Source organism: Sciurus carolinensis, chromosome 8 (genome assembly GCF_902686445.1).
Source record: "Sciurus carolinensis chromosome 8, mSciCar1.2, whole genome shotgun sequence".
NCBI classification, from domain to species: domain Eukaryota; kingdom Metazoa; phylum Chordata; class Mammalia; order Rodentia; family Sciuridae; genus Sciurus; species Sciurus carolinensis.
This window is the reverse complement of record NC_062220.1, coordinates 86,888,610-86,908,301: the sequence shown is the minus strand read 5'-3', so window position 1 is coordinate 86,908,301 and position 19,692 is coordinate 86,888,610. Positions and strand designations below refer to the sequence as shown.

At 32.9% G+C, this 19,692-nt stretch overlaps 1 protein-coding gene across 3 annotated transcripts in view; it reads right to left on the bottom strand.

Annotated features, from left to right (window-relative positions):
* Tax1bp1 (Tax1 binding protein 1) overlaps positions 1-19,692 on the bottom strand; it is a 76,983-nt gene that overhangs the window by 40,651 nt on the left and 16,640 nt on the right. For all 3 annotated transcript variants that reach the window (XM_047560965.1, XM_047560967.1, XM_047560966.1), the window contains exons 3-5: positions 11,682-11,784; positions 10,144-10,331; positions 6,865-7,023 (exon numbers count right to left, since the gene is read on the bottom strand). In XM_047560965.1, the coding sequence (XP_047416921.1) occupies positions 6,865-7,023; positions 10,144-10,331; positions 11,682-11,784 (450 nt within the window). The remainder of the gene's footprint in view (positions 1-6,864; positions 7,024-10,143; positions 10,332-11,681; positions 11,785-19,692) is intronic.

Genomic DNA, 19,692 nt, shown 5'->3' with positions numbered 1-19,692 from the left:
GGTGGCTGATAATGTTGTTAAGCCTTCTACATCATAACACCCTTTCAGCAAAGCGAGGAGGCTTAAAACCTACAAATACGATTATGGATTTGTCTTTCTAGTTTTATCAATTTTTACTTCATGAATTTTGAAATTCTGTTATTAGGTACATTCACAATTAGGTTTGTTACACTTTCTTGAAGAAGTTATCCTATTGTGGTTATGACATGTTTCCCTTTATCTATGAAAATCCTTTTTCTTGAAATTTATTTTGTATTACTAGCTCTACTTCAAATGGTTCGTGCTTACTTTCTCCTTCTATTGCTTGTAACCTATTGGTGTTTTGATATTTAAAGTGTAACATATGTATAATACGTACAGAGCAAATATTGCTTGCTTTTTATACATGTTAAACACTTGTACCTTTTAATTACAGTATCCAGATCAGTATCTAGATCTATATTTAAATTATTGATTTTTCAAAAATACTTTTTAGTTGTAAATGGATCTTTTATTTATTCATTTTTATGTAGTGCTGAGGCTCAAACCCAGTGCCTCATGCATGCCAGGCAAGCACTCTACCAATGAGTCACAACCCCCATCCTAATTATTGATATTGTTGAAGAAAAAAAAAAGACAATAACACCTGACATGCAGGTCAGTGGAAAACTGGGTAAATGATAGGTTTGATGATGTAATATTTTGGAAAACAGGTTGAACAGTCCCACTGTCAGGTTCAGAGAGATTTTTGGAATGCTTTGTTGCAATTGTTCATTTTCCCATTTATCATATGGTACCACAGCAACAGATTTATTTTATTGTTTGCTAACACTTTTCATTTTTCAAATAAAAATAATATATATGTATATATATTGCACCACAGGCAATCTCTTAGGTATCTCTTTACAGTTTTAATGTGAAATTCTCTAACAACAAATAATGCTGAGTGTTTTTTCATATGCTTATTTACCATCTGATTATCCTCTTCAATGAAATATCTGCTTATGTGTTCTGGTAATTTTTAATTGCATAATTTGCTGGTTGCTGAGTTTTCCAGTCTTTGTATATTTTGTAAACAAGTATGTGTATTGCAAAAATAAACAACAAAAAAGATTTTAAAAATACCTTGAAGTATATCATATCCATTTTATCATTCAAGTTAAGAATATACTTTGTTAAACAATAACAAGCACTGGAGAGGATATGGAGGAAAAAAGGAACACTTTTACACTGGAGGATTATAAGTTAGTACAACTACTATGGAAATCAGTATGGAGGTTCCTCAGAATACTGGAAATGTCCTATGACCCAGCTATACCATGCCTTGGTAAGTATCCTAAAGAATTAAAGTCTCAGACTATAGTGATACATGCATACCCAGTTTACAGCAGCATAATTCACAAAAACCAAACTATATAACTAGCCTAGGTGTCCATTGACAAATGAATGGATAAATAAAATGCGGTATATATACACAAAGGAGTTTCATTCATGTATAAAGAATGAAATTATGACATTTGCAGAAAAATGGATAGAACTTGAGAACACTGTATCTAGAGAAATAAGCCAAACTCAGAAAATTAAGGGTTGAATGTTTTCTCAACTGTAGAAGATAGGGAGGAAAAAGGAAAGCAAAGGTGGCAGAGACAGGGATGGGGGAATCATCTTATGGAAATAAAAGGGGGTTGGAATATAGCTCAGTTGGTAAAGTACACAAGGCACTGAGTTCAATCCCCACGCACCACACACACACACAAAATTAAAATTAAAGGGAGCTGGACATAGTAGCGCACACCTGTAACCCCACTGACTTGGAAGACTGAGGCAGGAGGAGGAACATGAGTTCAAAGCCAGCCTAGCAACTTACCAAGACCCTATCTCAAAATTTAAAAAATAAAAGGGCTGGAGATGTGGCTTACTGGTTAACCCTGGGCTCAATCTGTGGCACCAAAATTAAATAAATAAATAAATAAATAAATAGAAGGGAGATTAGTAGAACAGAAGCAAGGGACCAAGGAATGGGAGGAGGTGACAGAAAAGGAAAATACTGGGGAATAATATTGGCCAAACTGTATTGCTATAGTGTGTATATGTACAAATATGCAACAACCAATTCCACCATTATGTACAAATATAATGCACCAATAAAAAATGTGGAAAAATAATATCATTTGTTACATGGAAAGAACTCAATGCATACTTTAGACTCCAAAAAATTGAAAATTCTAACGGGGTTCTTTTTTTTTTTTTTTTTTTTTGCAGCGCTGGGGATCAAACCCAGGGCCTTGGGCTTGCAAGGCAAGCACTCTACCAACTGAGTTATCTCCCCAGTCCTAGCTCTTTTTAATCCCATTTAATAAATAAGATTTGTGCTGGGGAAGTAGCTCAGAGGTACAGCAACTGCCTAGCATAGATGAAGCTCTAAGTTGAGTCCCCTAAAGTGCCAAAAAAAAAAAAGTTAAAAACAAGATTCAATTGAAAGGTGTTATTTCTCTGAGTCTCAGTCTCAATCTTTCCATTTTCAAATGTCACTCCAAAATATAAACAGTAGCACAATGAATATACAAATAAACTGCTGATTTTTCCAGATGACTATAATAAACACAAAGATGGGATAAAAAAAACCTCATTAACACAATGGAATATTATTATGGCAATAATAGGAATAAATTACTGATATATATCACAACACTGAAGAACCTTAAAAACATTATACCAAGTAAAAGAATCAAGTCACAAAAGGCCCCATATTCTATGATTCCATCTGTATGAAATGCAGTAGTTGCCTGGGACTAGGGAAAAGTATGGGGAGGTAATTGGAGAAAGACTGCAAACAGGTACAAGCTTTCTTTACGGGGTGATAAACATGTTATAAAATTAGATACAGTAAATGCTTGCATAATTTTGTAAATATACTAAAACCCACTAAATTGTACTCTTTAATGTAGTGAGCTTTATGGTATATAAATTACATCACAATAACCTGTTTTTTAAAAGATCAATTAGATCTACTCCCACCTTCAGTCCTCAGAAGTAAAGAGCAGTGGTTAAGAGCACTGAATAGAACCATGCTACCTAACCTGTACAACTTACTAGCACTGAGATTATGGGCAGATTAAGTAGCCTTTCTATGCTACCTCTAAAAATCCAATTAATAGTGTCTTCATCATAAAATTGAGGTCACATATACAAAACACTCAGATCATTAGCTGGCTTTTACTAAGTTCTGTAACATTTTTAGTAATCAGACATTACAAGACAGAAAACTCCATACTTAACATTAAGAATGCAAAAATTATTCCTTAATAATGAAAGTTAATTTTATATATAGATTGTACAAGAATAATAGAATGCATACCACAATAACCTAAGGGAAATACAGTATGTAATTTATGATTTCTTAATTTATAACCATTATGTAATTTTGGTTTTATTCTACTTTGTAATCCTACCTTATTTTCTCAATTACATAATAACTAAATTAAAAACAATGTTTTGATAATTTTAACATCCAATTCTTAATTTATAAAATTAAAGAGTTTAAGTTACTAAGAGTTTAATTTAATTAGTTTTAATTATTATAATTTTCTCTGTGCTATACTATAGTGGTAAAATCTTTTATCAAATAATAAGATGAAAGATTTTGTTTATAAGTAATTATAAACAACTTACTTTTAGTTTGGCAACTATTAAATGGGTAATAAGCCAATCACACTACATTTTATAAAGCAATTTCTTCTATTGTGAAGAAATCAAAGATCTCTACTGATTGCATTTATAGTTAGGTGTCCATGGCAAAATTTTAAAGAAACTATAAATGATATAGCCTGAGTCTTTCAGATATTCAAGTTTATATACTCAGTACCTCAAAAAAAGATCTATAGAACTATTATATTATTTTTGTTTTTTTTTAAATTCATACCATGGAATAGATTTAAAACAAGTACCAAAAGATGTCATGAATTTTATAAGCCGCCTACCAAGATCAGTTTGAAAGGTTCTAAGTTCTTCTAGCTGCCCAGCATGCACATTTGACAGAGGATATAATTTTGGAGGTAAAAAGCAAATTCATAAAAATTTCTGGTATCAAAAAACTCCTCTTTCTCATAGAAGCAATTATTTTATCACCACAAATAAGCAACAGCCAAAATACATGTTTCTATAACTTAACACCTTTTTTTTTTAAATGTTACACATATATTTAGAATCTAGGGAATATGCTATGAATTTCCATTCATGTTGGACAACACTATTCATAGTCCTTCCTTGGTGATTCTCTAGTTCATCATTATGAAAAATAGTAAAATAATAACAGCTGCTTATATTAAGAGAGAACTTTCTATATTTCAAGTACCATTCTAGGTACTTTTATTACCATTTTCTAAAATCCAGGGTCTCATTAAAACATCACTTGCAAGTACCTTCTATAGCGTTAGTCCCAATGCAAGAATACCAGCAGAGCTGTTTCTTCCAAGATTAGTAAAGGTCATTAAGATTTCAAAGGTGCCATTAAAACTTCTGCTGAACACCTCTTCTGGGCATCAAGGCCACAATCTCCTACAAGTTTTGCTTCATTAATCCTTTGAACTCCACCTATCATTTTCTCAACCTCAGTTTACTTGAGCCTTGTCTATAGTACTTATCACACTCTATCACCTAGACAGAGAAAGACTATGACTATTTAAATCTATTAATGTTCAACAGAACTAAAGGCATAGCCTGATATAACATTAATAATTTCAAATTTTAAAGACCTATCATTCTGCCATTCCTACTCTCCCAATATCCTTACTTTCAAGGCAATCAGAGTCAAAACCTCAAAGATCACTTATCAGGATATTCTTGATCTCACGGGCTTAAGACATGCTGAAACAGACCATTTTCACGGGTAACCTATCATACCTCCAACCTTCTGGCTTATAATAGAGGGAAAAAAAAAAAAAAAAAGACTGGTATTCCACGTTAGAAAACAGCCAACTAAGAGGCAAAACATGTAAAGAATGGAGAAACAAAGAGTAATACTATAGAAATAGCAAGGGAATGATAAGAAATAAGTTTTTAAAAAAAGAATTAGCTGAAGGTCCTAATAAACATAGGCACATATTATATGTAATTTTTACTCTATTTTAATATTTGATATACCTGCTTTAAAGTTCAAATGAAAGTAATTTTCTAATCAAATAGAAAACTACTTCCAAATAGACCCTACTTCATATGGTCTCTACTGCAACAAAATGTTCCAAGAGTAAAATCAGAGGAATAACTTTTTAACTAAAAAGGCTAAAAAGGACAGAAACTTCACATTCATAAAGAAATTTACAAATGTACATATTACTTGATATGCTTACCCTCTACCTCAAAAGAGTAATCCTCAAAAAAACTAGACAAAGGGAAATTTTTTCATTCTTTACCTTTTAAAAAAACCACCTATGTTCAGGTATGCAATATGTAACTACTCTGCTGGAGTATAAAAATTAGAATCACTGCAATTGTTAACCGTTCAATTAACAATTACAAAGCAATTAATTACGATAGTATTTCTTAGACTTTAAAAGAACGGTGGAACATACCCTTCCTACAGGGAATTACTATTCAACCATGTCAATAGACATAAGAATATTCAAGTGGCTAAACTGAGACTGTGATAAACATAGTAACAATCTGTGTAACCTTTATCGGAACAACTTTTCTCTTGAAAATATGGAATCAATGACTGAGTGAGTGTTTCTCATTTTGGGGGTGGGAGCAGTTACTAGGGATTGAACTCAGGAGTACTCAACCACAGAGCAACATCCCCAGCCCTATTTTGTATTTTATTTAGAGACAGGGTCTCACTGGATTACTTAGCACCTCGCCTTTGCTGAGGCTGGCTTTGAACTCTCGATTCTCCTGCCTCAGCCTTCGAAGCCACTGGGATAACAGGCATGCCCAGCAACTTTCTCTTTCATTCTTATTTTTGGTTTTGAACTCAAATCCTTTTGCATCTCTAAGGAAGCTATGATATTTTCTGTTTATACTTATTTTTCTTTGCTCAAGAAGTAATGCCAGGGGCTGGGGAGATAGCTCAGTCCGTACAGTGCTTGCCTTGCAAGCACAAGGCCCTGGGTTCGATCCCCAACACCGCCAAAAAAAAAAAAAAAAAGTAACGCCAATTCGAACTAGGTGGGTTTTGTTTGTTTGTTTGTTTGTTTGTTTGTTTTGGTACCAGGAATTGAACCCAGGGGCACTTAATCACTGAGTCACATCCCTAGTCTTTTTATTTATTTATTTTTTTTTTTGAGAGACAGTCTCACTATGTTGCTTAGGACTTTTTGCTGAGTTGCTGAAGCTGGCTTTGAACTTGTGATCCTCCTTTGCCTCAGCCTCCTGAGCCACTGGGATTACAGGTGTGCACCACCACGCCCAGCTTACTAAGTGTTTTTTACGATAATTTAATCGATATATTTCCCACATCATGAATTTCAAAATTTTGTCTAAGACTACATCTTATTTCACTAAATCCTTCTCTAAGAAGTAATATTTCTTTATTCTAACTTTCCTTGGCAAGTATTTTTTCACTGTATTTCAAAACCTCTTTACCAACCCCCACCCCCCCCCCAAAAAAATCAATTAATCTAGAATTAGATGTAAAACATCTGGAAATAATTGTCAGGGACTATATCATCAAGACTAACACTAAAAGTCTAGAAGTATTTTAATTATCTTCAAACATAAAAGAAGCTATTTTGGCCATAGCTTAATAGGAACCGACCTACTCTTCTATAAATATCTTTTTTAAATGCTTTTTTTTCAATAACTGGTTTTCGCTCTTATTCAGTTCTTGAAAAAGATGGGTTCCAGGCAACATACCATCAACTGAACTCTGTTAAATAGGACACAACTAACCTTTTGCTCTGCTTGCAGGTGCTCACATCTTTCCTTCTCATTGTGAAGCTCTCTTTCCATTCTTCCAACTTGTTCTCGAAGTTGTGCTGTTTCTTTTTCTAGAACAGCAATCAACTTTAACAATTCTTCTTTTTCTTTCATGGTTTTCTCAATTTTCAGCTGTGAAATAAAAAATGCAAATAGTATTACTGCAAACTTAGCTTTTCATTTCAAACAGTGAAGAAATTCACAGAACAAAATTTTACAGTCTACCTACTTCATATCAATCAGCTAGTTACATGAATCATAAATTTAAACTTTCTTTTGATTGGGCAAAGAAGGAAATATAAAAGAATATATGAAGTTGCCTTCTAATAATTTCTAATAATTTTTCAAATCAACAATGAAAAAGACATACTGAATATCATAATTACTCAGCTTTCTTATCCAGAGCAGTAATCAAACACATTGGCAAGAAAATTTGTACCTCTTCATGAATGCAAACCTTCATGAATGCAAACTCGCACACATGTTCTTCTATTTGGTTAAGTTAAACCAATCTTTATAAATAAAAATGCAAACTTTGAGACAAAAATGCAGACTGTAACAACACATTAAGAATATAACTGATTCTTATGAGAATACAAATTAGTTCAGGAAAATGTGAACTCCAATATTAAAAAAAAAAAAGTTTTAATTGGGGACCTAAAATAGTAGTGAATAAAATGGTTACTATTTCTCTTACAGAAAGAATTCTTTCCTTCTAATCAGAGAACAGAAACTCAGAGGGAAGACTCCACAAAGGAGGCAGATGGTAAAATATGCACACCTCCCCTCCCCCAATACACCTTAAGTTTTCCAGGATTTTAGAATCAAAGTGATTAAACTCTAAAATGACTCTTATGAAAGTTGAATAGCTGAAAACTTTTTGAATGACCCTTCTACTTAAACCAATAGACCAAATCAAAATGCCAGGAAAAATACTTTCAAAAGGGAAAAGTGTATTTAATCACTAAACTTATTTTATACTTTATTTAAAAAATAATTTGATAATTACAATAAACAGCATTCAATTAAGTCAACAGAAAATTAAGTCTACAATTTTAATGGTTAACAGTATTAATAATTTAGCATAAAATCTGGCTCAAAATTTATTGGCAAAATGAAAATACATCTTGATGTACTAAAACAGAAACATTATTGGAAAACCACTCCTCCCTCCATGATTTATTTAACTTTACGAAGTTTGCTAAAACTTATACAGAAAATCTTAAAATTTAGATAAAAATGAATAAAAATCTAATTTCTGCTTGACAGTTGATATTATAAAATCTTTCCAGCACATAAAATAGTTAAGATTTTACAAAAAAACCCTTCATACCTCAATTCACTATATTAATATTTCACAATGTGTACTTTCTCTTTTTTATACTTACACTTATTTATGTAAATTTTTTTCTTTTTTCACTTTTCTTACAAAATCATGTGAAACAAAATTGGAGACACTTAACTCTTAAGTAGTTCAGAGCAATCATCTAAAAGGCCGGGCTGGAGGCGGGGTGGGGGTGGGGTTGGGGGTGGGGGTGGGGAGTCTCTTTTTCGACAACTATTATCATAGCTACAAAAAATATTGTCTCATCCAATAAGCAGGCAATAGTCAAATATCCTTTACTATACCCAAATTGTCTCTTTTACAGCCTATTATCCAATTCAGGTTCACACGTAGCATGAGTATGTCTCATTAATCACCTTTAATGCCACTGGGTCTCAAATGTTTCACGACTGTATTGATTTTGTGATGTATTAGACAAAATCACCAAAAATTTTAATGAATGTGGAAATTTAAAAGACTTGTCAAAAGATGGTCAGAAAAATATCTCAGAAATAGTAAAGAAGTAATTTAAATTTTCTTTATAAATGTACCCTTTGTAGAAGGGAAGGAAGGAGTAAATTAAATTTGTGCTATGTCCCAATTTACTTGGCAAAAAAGCACAAGAGAAATGTGAATACCAAAATGCCTACCGCTTTTCTGTTGGAGTGCCTGGAATCAGGGTGGTCTAAGAAGTATTCAAAAAATTATAGTATAAATGCTAACAGCATTCTTCTTAAGAGCTAGGTTTGTTTCAGCATCTTTGACTAGCATTCAAATACCAGGCTAAAAACCTTGATCATCAGGCAGTTGTCACCACAAAATGTTCTAGTCACCTTATAAAAGTTACATTTCTTTATTCAAGATAAGAGAGGAATTTCTGGAAAAGGGAAGGAAAGACATGGGAGAATTCACAATAAAAAATGATTCATTCCTTCTAACCTTCTAGTCTGGCTATCTAAAAATGTAACTTTTTTTTTTCCCCCGATAATCTCAGTTCTTTAACATAAATAAAGTAAAATCAAAGGCATAAAATGTTTTAAAAAGACCCATCTGACCATAATGAAAATGTAACAACCTGTAATAAATAAAATATGAATGTAAATTAACAAAAAATATACATTGAGACAATTGGAAAAACTATTTTTTTTATTACAACAAAGGGCACTAACTACAAAACAACTAAGTATAGCATTCTAGTTTGAGGGGCATAGAACAGACACTAAAAAATGTGATCTTACAATGAGAAAGAATGTTGTTTTATGCTCTCTTTCAAAGACTACTGAAATTTAAGACATGCAAGCAATATTATACAGCCAATGACATAACTACATTATTCAATTTTTTAAAAAAGTAAAAGACGTTTTCTTTATAAATTATGGTTAATCTAGGTTTATTCATTTGATCAGATGTACAAGGAAAAGAATAACTAAAAATACTCAATCAAAATTAAGAGACTGGGGATGCTTTCCCAGTTCACTACCATACCATAGAAAACATATTCATGGTAAAACAAAACACAATTCGCATCTAATTACCATTAAGATTTATCACTTTATGCCACTATCCCAACCAACATCATCCCTCAAATCTGTACTATTTAACAATCAACAGTCTGAGCCACCATGAAAGAAAAAAGGTTAGGATAAGGGAACATAATGTTTTAGGCCTAAATTATCTCAATAGGGATTTACTACATTACCTATTACACATAAAATACCATTAAGCCCTGGGGACAGTCCTTGCCACAACAGAACCCAGAAATAAAGATTGTTCTAACCACCTTTTAAAAAGACATTCCTAAGTTTATTAGTTTAAAAAAAAAAAAAAAAAAAAAAAAAAAACCTTGATTTTTATGAATACTCTTGCATAACCTGAAAGTTCTTAAAATGCCAGCCAACATGAGCCCTTAGCTCCATGTTGATACCAACCTCAAGAAGGCCAGCTTTTGTGGTCACTACCAACATGTCAGAATTTCCCTCATCTTCCATAGTAAGCAACTCTTCAACTGGAGAGGAAGCTCGAAACTGGAAAGGTGTACTTGCTCCACGAATTTCACCCTTATGGGTAACATAACAGAACTGATAAAATTCTCCATCATCATTTGGAAGGTAATATCCTAAGAGATGTTTAACAAACAAAAAGACAAAAATTATTAAAACTGCTATTATAAAATTATTACTACTTCAATTTACTTTAACAATACTTGTCATCTCTCCTTCCTTCCACGGCTCTTAGCACCTATCTGGAATATTTCTTTTCCTCCTGTTGTTCACAAATATATCTGGCAAAATGAGACTCTTCTTTTTTCTCAAATGTACCCAAATTTTTCATCTCTACCTAGACTTATATTCCCAGAATATGCTCTCCTACTCTGCCCCTTCACTGGGACAAAACCAACTCATCTGAGAAGGGAAAATATGTACTTTGGAAAGGAAAGACCCAGAATAAAAATCTAAGGAACATGCGAATATGTAAAGAAAATAGTTAACTAAAGCAATATGCTACACGAGTAAACTGTGTAAAGGCAAAAAGATGATGAGGACCACTGGTGCAGGACAATAAAAATAAGCTTGGAACCATATAGATCTACTCATATTCAGGAATTAAAAATCTGTATGTGATGCCAAACTAAGATAAAATAAATTTTGTTATTTATATCCATTTTACAGGAACCTTCACATGTTTAAATCCTATCAACCATCTTGGTGGTTTCCATCTAGATTACTTTCCTCATCTCTAATTTGCTATATTCTTTTTTTTAACAAGGCCACTCTGAATTAATTTTTAACTGATACATAAAAACACAAAAATTGCACATATTAATAAGACACCATGTGATGTGTCAATACGTGCATACATTGTGTAATTAGGCTAAATGTGTCTATCCCCTCAAATATCACTTCATAGCAAAAAGTCAACATTCTTTCTTCTTGCTTTTGAGAAATATAGGATATATTCTTGCTTTTGAGAAATATAGGATATATTCATTATCTATAGTATCCCTACTGTGCAATAACACAACAGCACTTACTCCAATTTAACTGCAACTTAGTACCCACTGATCAAATTCTTCCCATGACTCCCACTCCTAATACTAGCAATAGTATTGCTTTCATAATTAAAAAAAAATCAAAAGTAAGATCTAGAAAGAAATCCACTGTCTTCAATGAAATATTAATTTAAAAATTTCTAAATTTTATTAAAATATCATGTGGCCTATACTTGATATTTACACTATGATGATTTCTGCTAACAAAGACACTAGTTTAATCTGGTACCCAGACATGCCTGAACAATCATAACGGGGTACAATTTTTTTTTTTCTTTTGCGGTACTGGGGATCGAACTCAGGGCCTTGTGCTTGCAGGGGAAGCACTCTACCAGCTGAGCTATCTCCCCAGCCCACAATTTTTTAACAGTAGTAAGACATTTGGTCTTGTCAAGTTCTACAGTTCTCAGTATTTACCTTGAAATGTTAGTACACAGTTGACTGTTGATCCTTCTACATAATGTTCAGGCATAGGGGACCATAAAAATGTATAATAATCACGAGCAGTACTCCACCCAACCTAAAGCGGAATAACAAAAAGGGGGAATATAAGTTAACAGTTTAATATTATTCAGGTATCTCATAGCATTTTTATTTACTATATCCTAAAGTTAAAATAGGCATTTAATGTTCACAAATCAAGTTTTTTTAAAAGCATGTCTTTTTTTTTTTTTAAGTCAAAGCCTAATGCTATAAAAACCTACAAAGATTAAGAGTTTTTACCATGTATTCAAATAATTTACTATCTAATTTCTCAAGAGTAATCTATAATGCACATGATCAAATACAAAACATCTATTTTGCTTAAAATCTGAGGTGACTAAACAGGATTTTTAAAAAGTTATTCTTTTACACCTTAAATTTAAGTTTTTCATTTTTTCTTACAGACACCCTCTCTTCCACTTAAATCCACTAGTTAAATTCACTAATCTCTCATCTTTGGCAAGTCTTGCCTGTAGGTAATTTATAAATTTATACAAAGATTTTTCACATCAAGATGTTTATATATAAAAATAAACCATTATATCTCACTTACTACTAAAATGTTTCACCCTAAAACACAAATACATATCTAAATCTGTATTGTCCTAGTAAAATTATACAGTGTTAAATACTGAATTTTAGAGATGTTTAAAACACGCACTTGATATCCATTTCTTAGTAATATTATAAGAAATTATGCATTAGCCACAGGTGTATATTATACATGTTCTATGATTCTGACTGCTCTAAGATTACAGACAACAGAATATTGAAGCTGAGTATGTCATTTATTTGTGAGAATGAACATATAAAAAACTGTTAACTTTGATTATGGATATCTGATTTAAATAATACCAGACACAGCAATAACCTATACAGTTCACTGAATGTTTTGTTTTGTTGGCTTACTATTGTCATCTTCATTTTACAAACCAAGAAACAAGCAAATGGCTAGTAAAAGGCAGTCAGAATTGGAACCTAAAGCTCTTCACCACCAAAACACTACTCTCTCTCAGCAAAATAGAACACAATCTTCATACGTTCTGAAACTCCACCTCCTTCCTTCCAACCCTACTGCTATGATTATATAATTCCTAAAGAAATACAACTGACAAAAGACAAAAGAAAGTAAGGAAAAGAGGGGAAGCTCTGTGCCTAGGTGTCCTCCATGAGAAGAGATAAGGAAAGGACATAAAAGGGAAGTGATATAAATAAGACAGCAGAATAGGTAGCCAAGACCTTGTTCTCCCACAGAGATATCAATTTAACAATATACAGTCCTTTGTGAGAACTCCAAAAGCCAATTGTAGTACACACAGGCAAGCTCAAAGCTAAGAACAGTTGCACTGAAAAGTGTAAGAGTAATTTCATAACAACCACAACAGCCCTTCCCATAGTAAACTGGCAAAATTTAGCAAGATAGGAAGGAAGATCTCAGTTCACAGTTTCTCCCTTGAGAGGGAAACAACAACAGAATACGAATCCAACATTATGGAATTTTAGTGAACTGTTCAGGTTTCTGTCTGGCTTAACATGGGACTAACAGAGAACCAGCTTACTTTATTTACTCTGACACTGTGGAGAACAAAGGACTGCTCAACAGCTTTTTACATCATGAGAGTATCACAGGCAGACACCAGAGGAAAAAAGTACAAACTCCTAAAAAAGGAATCTGCAAACATCCCTGTCTGGGAAATTAACATGCAAACACCCAGAGAAGACACATCCAAATAAAAGGGTTAAGGGGCCCCCAGAATCTAGACAGGTCATTGGGTGAAGGTTATTCCCTTCAGTTTGAAAAGGTTTAAGACAGGTAGGTGCTTTATCAAATGCACAAAATAACGACAAAAAAATAATAATAATGCTGCCAAAAGAAATAAGTCTTGAGAAAATAACAGTAAAGAAACTGATTAATGAATTACCTGACAAGGAATTCAAAATAATCATCAAAAGAAGCTCAGCACCCTATCAGAGAACATAATCAACTAAACAAAAATCTTGAGAACACATGAATAAGCATACCAATGAAGAAAGAAAAACTAAAAAGAACCAAATAAATTTTGGAGCTGAAGAATATGATAAATGAATTGAAAAATTCCAAAGAGGGTTTTTAACAGCTGACTTAAGCAGAATAAGGAATAAGCAAACTCAAGAGGTCATTTGAAATTATTGAATCAAGAAACAACAACAAAAAGTTGGGGGGAGAAAAGTAAAACCTGAGACTTATGGGAAACCATCAAGCAGATAATATACTCATTATCAAAGTTTCAGAAAGAAAATCAGGGATGGGTAAAAACTTATAAGTAAAAATAATAGCTGAAAACTTCCCAAACATGAAAAAAGAGATGAGAATAGTGGCAACATTACTATTACCTAGCTACTCTGGAGGCTGAGACAGAAGGATTGAAAGATCAAGGGCAAATTGGGCAACTTTGGGAGACCCTATCTCAAAATAAAAAGGCTAGGGATATAGCTCAGTGGTGAGCACCACCTGGGTTCAATTCCCACTACACACATCAAAAACAAAACAAAGTAAAACATAACAAATCTGAAAAAGGAAATGAAAAACCAAATTCAACAAGCTCAAAACCTCAAATAGGAACAGCCCAAAGAAGTTCACACCAAGATACATCATCATCAAACTGTCAGTAAAAGAAAATCTTGAAATGAGCAAAGTGACACATCAAAGAAAACTTTTATGAGACTGTGGGGAGCTTTCTCGGCAGAAAAATTGTAGTCCAAAAGGCAATCCTGTAATACTGTAATGGTGGCAATCTTAATTCTAGTATAAAACTTTAAAAATAAAAGCATAAAAAACAAGTATAACTGTAAAAACTATGATTAAGAACTGAAAATAAAATGATGTAATTTGTAGCCAGGCATGGTGGCACACACCTGTAATCCCAGGGGCTCAGGAGGTTGAGGCAGGAGGATCTCAAGTTCAAAGCCAGCCTCAGCAACTTAGCAAGGTCCTAAGCAACTCAATGAGACCCTGTCTCTAAATAAAATACAAAATAGGACTAGGGATATGGTTCAGTGGTCAAGTGCTCCTAAATTCAATCCCTAGTACCCTCCCCCCCCAAAAAAGATGCAATTTGTAACATTAACAAAGAAGAGGAGAGATATAAAGGAGTATAGTTTTTGCATGCAATTCAATTTATTAGTTCAAAATAAATTGCTGTATCTCTAAGATGTTTATAAAATCCCCATGGAGATTACATAAGCCACAGAGAAAACACTATAGAAGGACAGCAAAGGGAAGGGAGTCATGCTTACAGAAGCATGCCATTATTAAGAGAGAAAAAAAAGGCAACAAAACACAAAGGACAATCAGAAGGGAAAACCAGTACAAAATAACCAAAAAGAAATACAAAAAACTATTAGCAAAATGGCAACAGGAAGTCCTCCTCTATCAGTAATGATTTTAAATGTAAATGGATTTAACACCCTAATCAAAAGCACAAAGTAACTGAATGGATAAAAACAAGACTCAACTATATTCTGCCTGTAAGAGTTCCACTTTAGACATAAGGACCAAGGATTAAAGTGAAAAGATATAAAGACATTGCTTGTAACTGGCAATCAAAACATAGTAGGGTAGTCGTACATGTGTCAGACAAAATAAACTTTAACTCAAATACTCACAGGAGACTTTAAGAAGAACATTATATGAAAAAATGTTCAACATCTCTAGCAATTAGAGAAATGCAAATCAAAACTACTCTTAAGATTTCATCTCACTCCAATCAAAATGGCAATTAACAACAATAAATGTTGGTGAGGATGTAAAGGTACACTGCTGGTGGGAATGCTGACTGGTGTAACCATTATGGAAAGCAGTATAGAGATTCCTCAGAAAACTTGGAATGGAAATACCATTTGACCCAGCTATCACACTTCTCGGTTTAATATACCCAAAGGACTTAAAATCAGCATACCACAGTGATACAACCATATTAATGTTTATAGCAGCCCACTCACAAAGGCTCAACCATGGAACCAACCTAGGTGTCCTTCAACAGATGAATGGATAAAGAAAATGTAAGATATAAACACACACACACACACACACACACACACACACACACACACGAGACTATTACTCATCTTTTTTTTTTTTTGGCAGTGCTAGGGTTTGAACCCTAAATGGATGGAGGTGGAGAATATCATGCTACGCAAAATACGCCAAACCCAAAAAATCAAAGGCTGAATGTTTTCTCTGATATATGGATACTAATTCACAATAAGGGTGGGGTGCAGTGCTAGGGAAGAACAGAGTTACTTTAGTTAGAAGGAAGTGAAGGGAGGGGATGGGATATAGGGGTAGGAAGGATAATAGAGTGAAACAGACATTATTATCTCATGTATATATATGACTGCATGACCGATGTGATCCTACAAAATGTACAATTAGAAAAATAAGCAATTATATTCCATTTATGTATGATTTATCAAAATGCATAAATAAATGCACTTTACTGTCATGTATAACTAATTAGAACAAATTTTAAAATTTTTTTTAAAAAAGGACATTATGTAAGGATAAAAGATTCAACTGACCAGAAAGCTATAACAATTATAAATATATACACACCTAACAGCAAACCATCCAAATATATGAAGCAAACACTGACAGAATTGAAGGGAGACAGAAACAGTAACACAATAATAGATTTCAATACCTCTGTTTTAACAATGACTAGATCAACCATTGAACAGATCGGTGAAGAAACAAAGGATTTAAACACTATAAACTAACTGGATCTAATATTTTATACAGAACACTGCTCAGTAACAGAAGAATACACATTCTTCTCAAGCACACATGAAATATTCTATAGGATACATTACATTAGGACACAAAACAAGTCTTACTAGGGGCTTCAGGTGTAGCTCAGTGGTACAGACCCCAGCTTCACAAAACAATAAGGCTTAATAGAATGTACGAAATACATTTTCCAGCCACACCAGAATAAAACTTGAAATCAGCTTTAAAAACTGGGAAATTCACAAATATGCAGAAAATTTAACAGCATACTCTTGAACAACCAGTAGATCAAATAAGATATCATAGGAGAACTTAGAACATATCTAGACAAATGAAAACTAAAATACAATAAACCAAAACTTTTAGGATGCAACAAAAGTAGTACTAAGAGTATGTAGTAGTAAACACCTACCTTAAAAAAGACCTAATTTATTTATATCTCAAGAAACTAGAAACAAAATTAAATTCAAAGTTAGCAAAAGGAAGGAAATAATAAAGACTAGAGGAGAGACAGAATACACAAAGAGGGAAAAATCAACATAATTGCTATTGTTCAGATATAAGGTATTCCTCAAAAGCTCACTGTGTGAGACAATACAAGAATATTCAGAATGAAGTTAGATTTTAAGAGCTATAACTTAATCAGTGGACTAACCCACTGATGGATTATTTGGGTGGTAACTGTATGCAGGTAGGGTGTAGCTAACGGACATAAGTCCTAGGGGCATACCTTTGAGTTTTATATTTTGTCCCAAACAGAGCTCTCTGTTTACTAGTTATTAATGTCCTGAGCTGCTTTCCTCTGCCATGTCCTTTCACCATGATGTTGTGCCTCATCCTGGGTCCAGAGGTATGGAGTCAACCAACCATGGACTGAACCTCTAAAACCATAAGCCAAAACAAACTTTTCCTCTCTCAGTTGTTCTTGTTAGGTATTTTGATCACAGCAACAAAAAGCTGATATTCTTAAATCACTAAGACTTGTTTTTTTTTGGTTTTTTTTTTTTTTTTTTTTTTTTTAAGATAAACAAAATTGACAAACCCTAAACTGGATTAAGAAAAAAGAGAAGACTAACAAAAATAAGAAATGAAAGAGGAAAATACAATTGAGGCTAGAGAAATAAAAAAGGACCATAAGAGACTACACCAGCAAACCGATTTAACATGGAACTGGATAAATTTTTAAAAGAATTATATAAACCTACCAAAGAAATTACAAAGTCTGAAAAGAACTATAACCAATGAAGATGTTCAATCAGTAATCAAAAAACTTCACAACAAATGAAAGCCCAGGACTGGATAGCATCACTGGAGAATTCTGTAAAGAATTAAAACCAATCCTCCCCAAACTTTTCAAAAAAGCTGAAGGAAACATTTCTAAACTCATTTTGAGGCCAATATTACACTCCTACCAAAATGAGACAAAGATACTACAAGCATACCATTAACAAAAATCCCTAATGAATACTTATTAAAAAAAAAAATCCTCAATAAAAAACTAGCAACTAAATTCAACAACACTTTAAAGTGATTATACACCATGACTAACTGGAACTATTCCTAGAATGAAAGAATGGTTCAATACATGTAAACTCATCAATAAAAAACACTACATTAACAGAATGAAGGGGGTAAAAAATCATGTTTATTATCTCAACTGATGCAGAAAAGGCATCTGACAAAATTCAATACCCTTTTGTGATGAGTAAGGAAAAAAAAAAAAACTCAACAAACTAGGATTAAGAAGAAATGACCTGGGGCTGGGGTATAGCTCAGTTCATAGAGTGCTTGCCTGTCAAGCACAAGGCCCTGGGTTCAATCCCCAGCACCACAAAAAAAAAAAAAAAAAAAAAGAAGAAGAAGAAGAAAAAATGACCTCAGTATAAGAAAGGCCACATTTTTATGAGAAGCCTACAGCTAATACTGTATACTTAGTGGTAAAAATCTGAAAGATTTTCAAAATCAGGAACAAGGCAAGAATGCCCCTCTAAGCACTTCTATTTGACACAGTAATGAAAGTCTTAGCCAAAGCATTTAAGCAAGAAAAGCAAATAAAAGATATCGAAACAGGAAAATAAGTAAAATGATCTATTCACAGATGATGATCTCATAAATAGAAAACTGAAGTTTTCTTGCACACACAACACACACACACAACCCACTGTTAGAATTAATGAAATCAGCAAAATTGCAGAATATAATATCAACATGCAAAAATCACTTGTATTTCTATATACTACCAATGAACTAATAAAGGAATTAAGAAAATCATTTCATTTGTAATAGCATTAAAAATAATGGAACACTTAGTAATCAATTTAACCAAGAAGGTAAAAGACATGAACAGTGAAAGCTATAAAACATAACTGAAAAAAATTTAAAAAGATACTACTAAGTGGAAAGACACATTCATGGACTGGAAGACAATACTGTTAAAATGTCAATACTATTCAAAGTACTTTAAGTCTCAGTTTAATCCCTAATGAAGTCCCAGTGGTTCTTTTTGGCAGAAACAGAAAAAAAATTCCTAAAATCCAAGTGGAATTCTCATAGGTTCCCAAACAGTCAAAACAATCCTGAGAAAGAAAACTAACTGGAGACCCTTGCAGTTCCTGATTTCAAAAGTACATTATACAAAGCTACAATAATCAAAACAGTATGGTGTTGTCAAAACAGCAGACATAGACCAAGGGAACACAAGAGAGGGTCCAGAAATGAACCTTCACAAATAAGGTCAAATGATCTTTCACAAGGGTTCTAAAGCTACACAATGAAGAAAAGATAGTCTCTTCATCAAAAAAAAAAAAAAAAAAAAAGGTGCTGAGAAACCAGAATATCCACAAATGAAACAATGAAATTGGACATTTACCTTATATACAAAAATTAACTCAAAACGAATTGAAGAGCTAAGCCTAAGACCTGAAACTATAAAACTTCTAGAATAAAAACAAAGGAGAAAACCTTTATGACATTGGATTTGGCAATGTTTCTTGGATATACCATCAAAAGTAGGCAACAAAAGCAAGAATAAACAAATAAGACTGTTATCAAACTTAAAAACTGTGAGGGGAAAAAAAAAAAAGCTATCAACAGAGTGAAAAAGACCATATATCTGGTAAGTGGGTAATATCCAGAATATATTAAGAATTCAGTTTGATTTAACCATTCCATGATGTA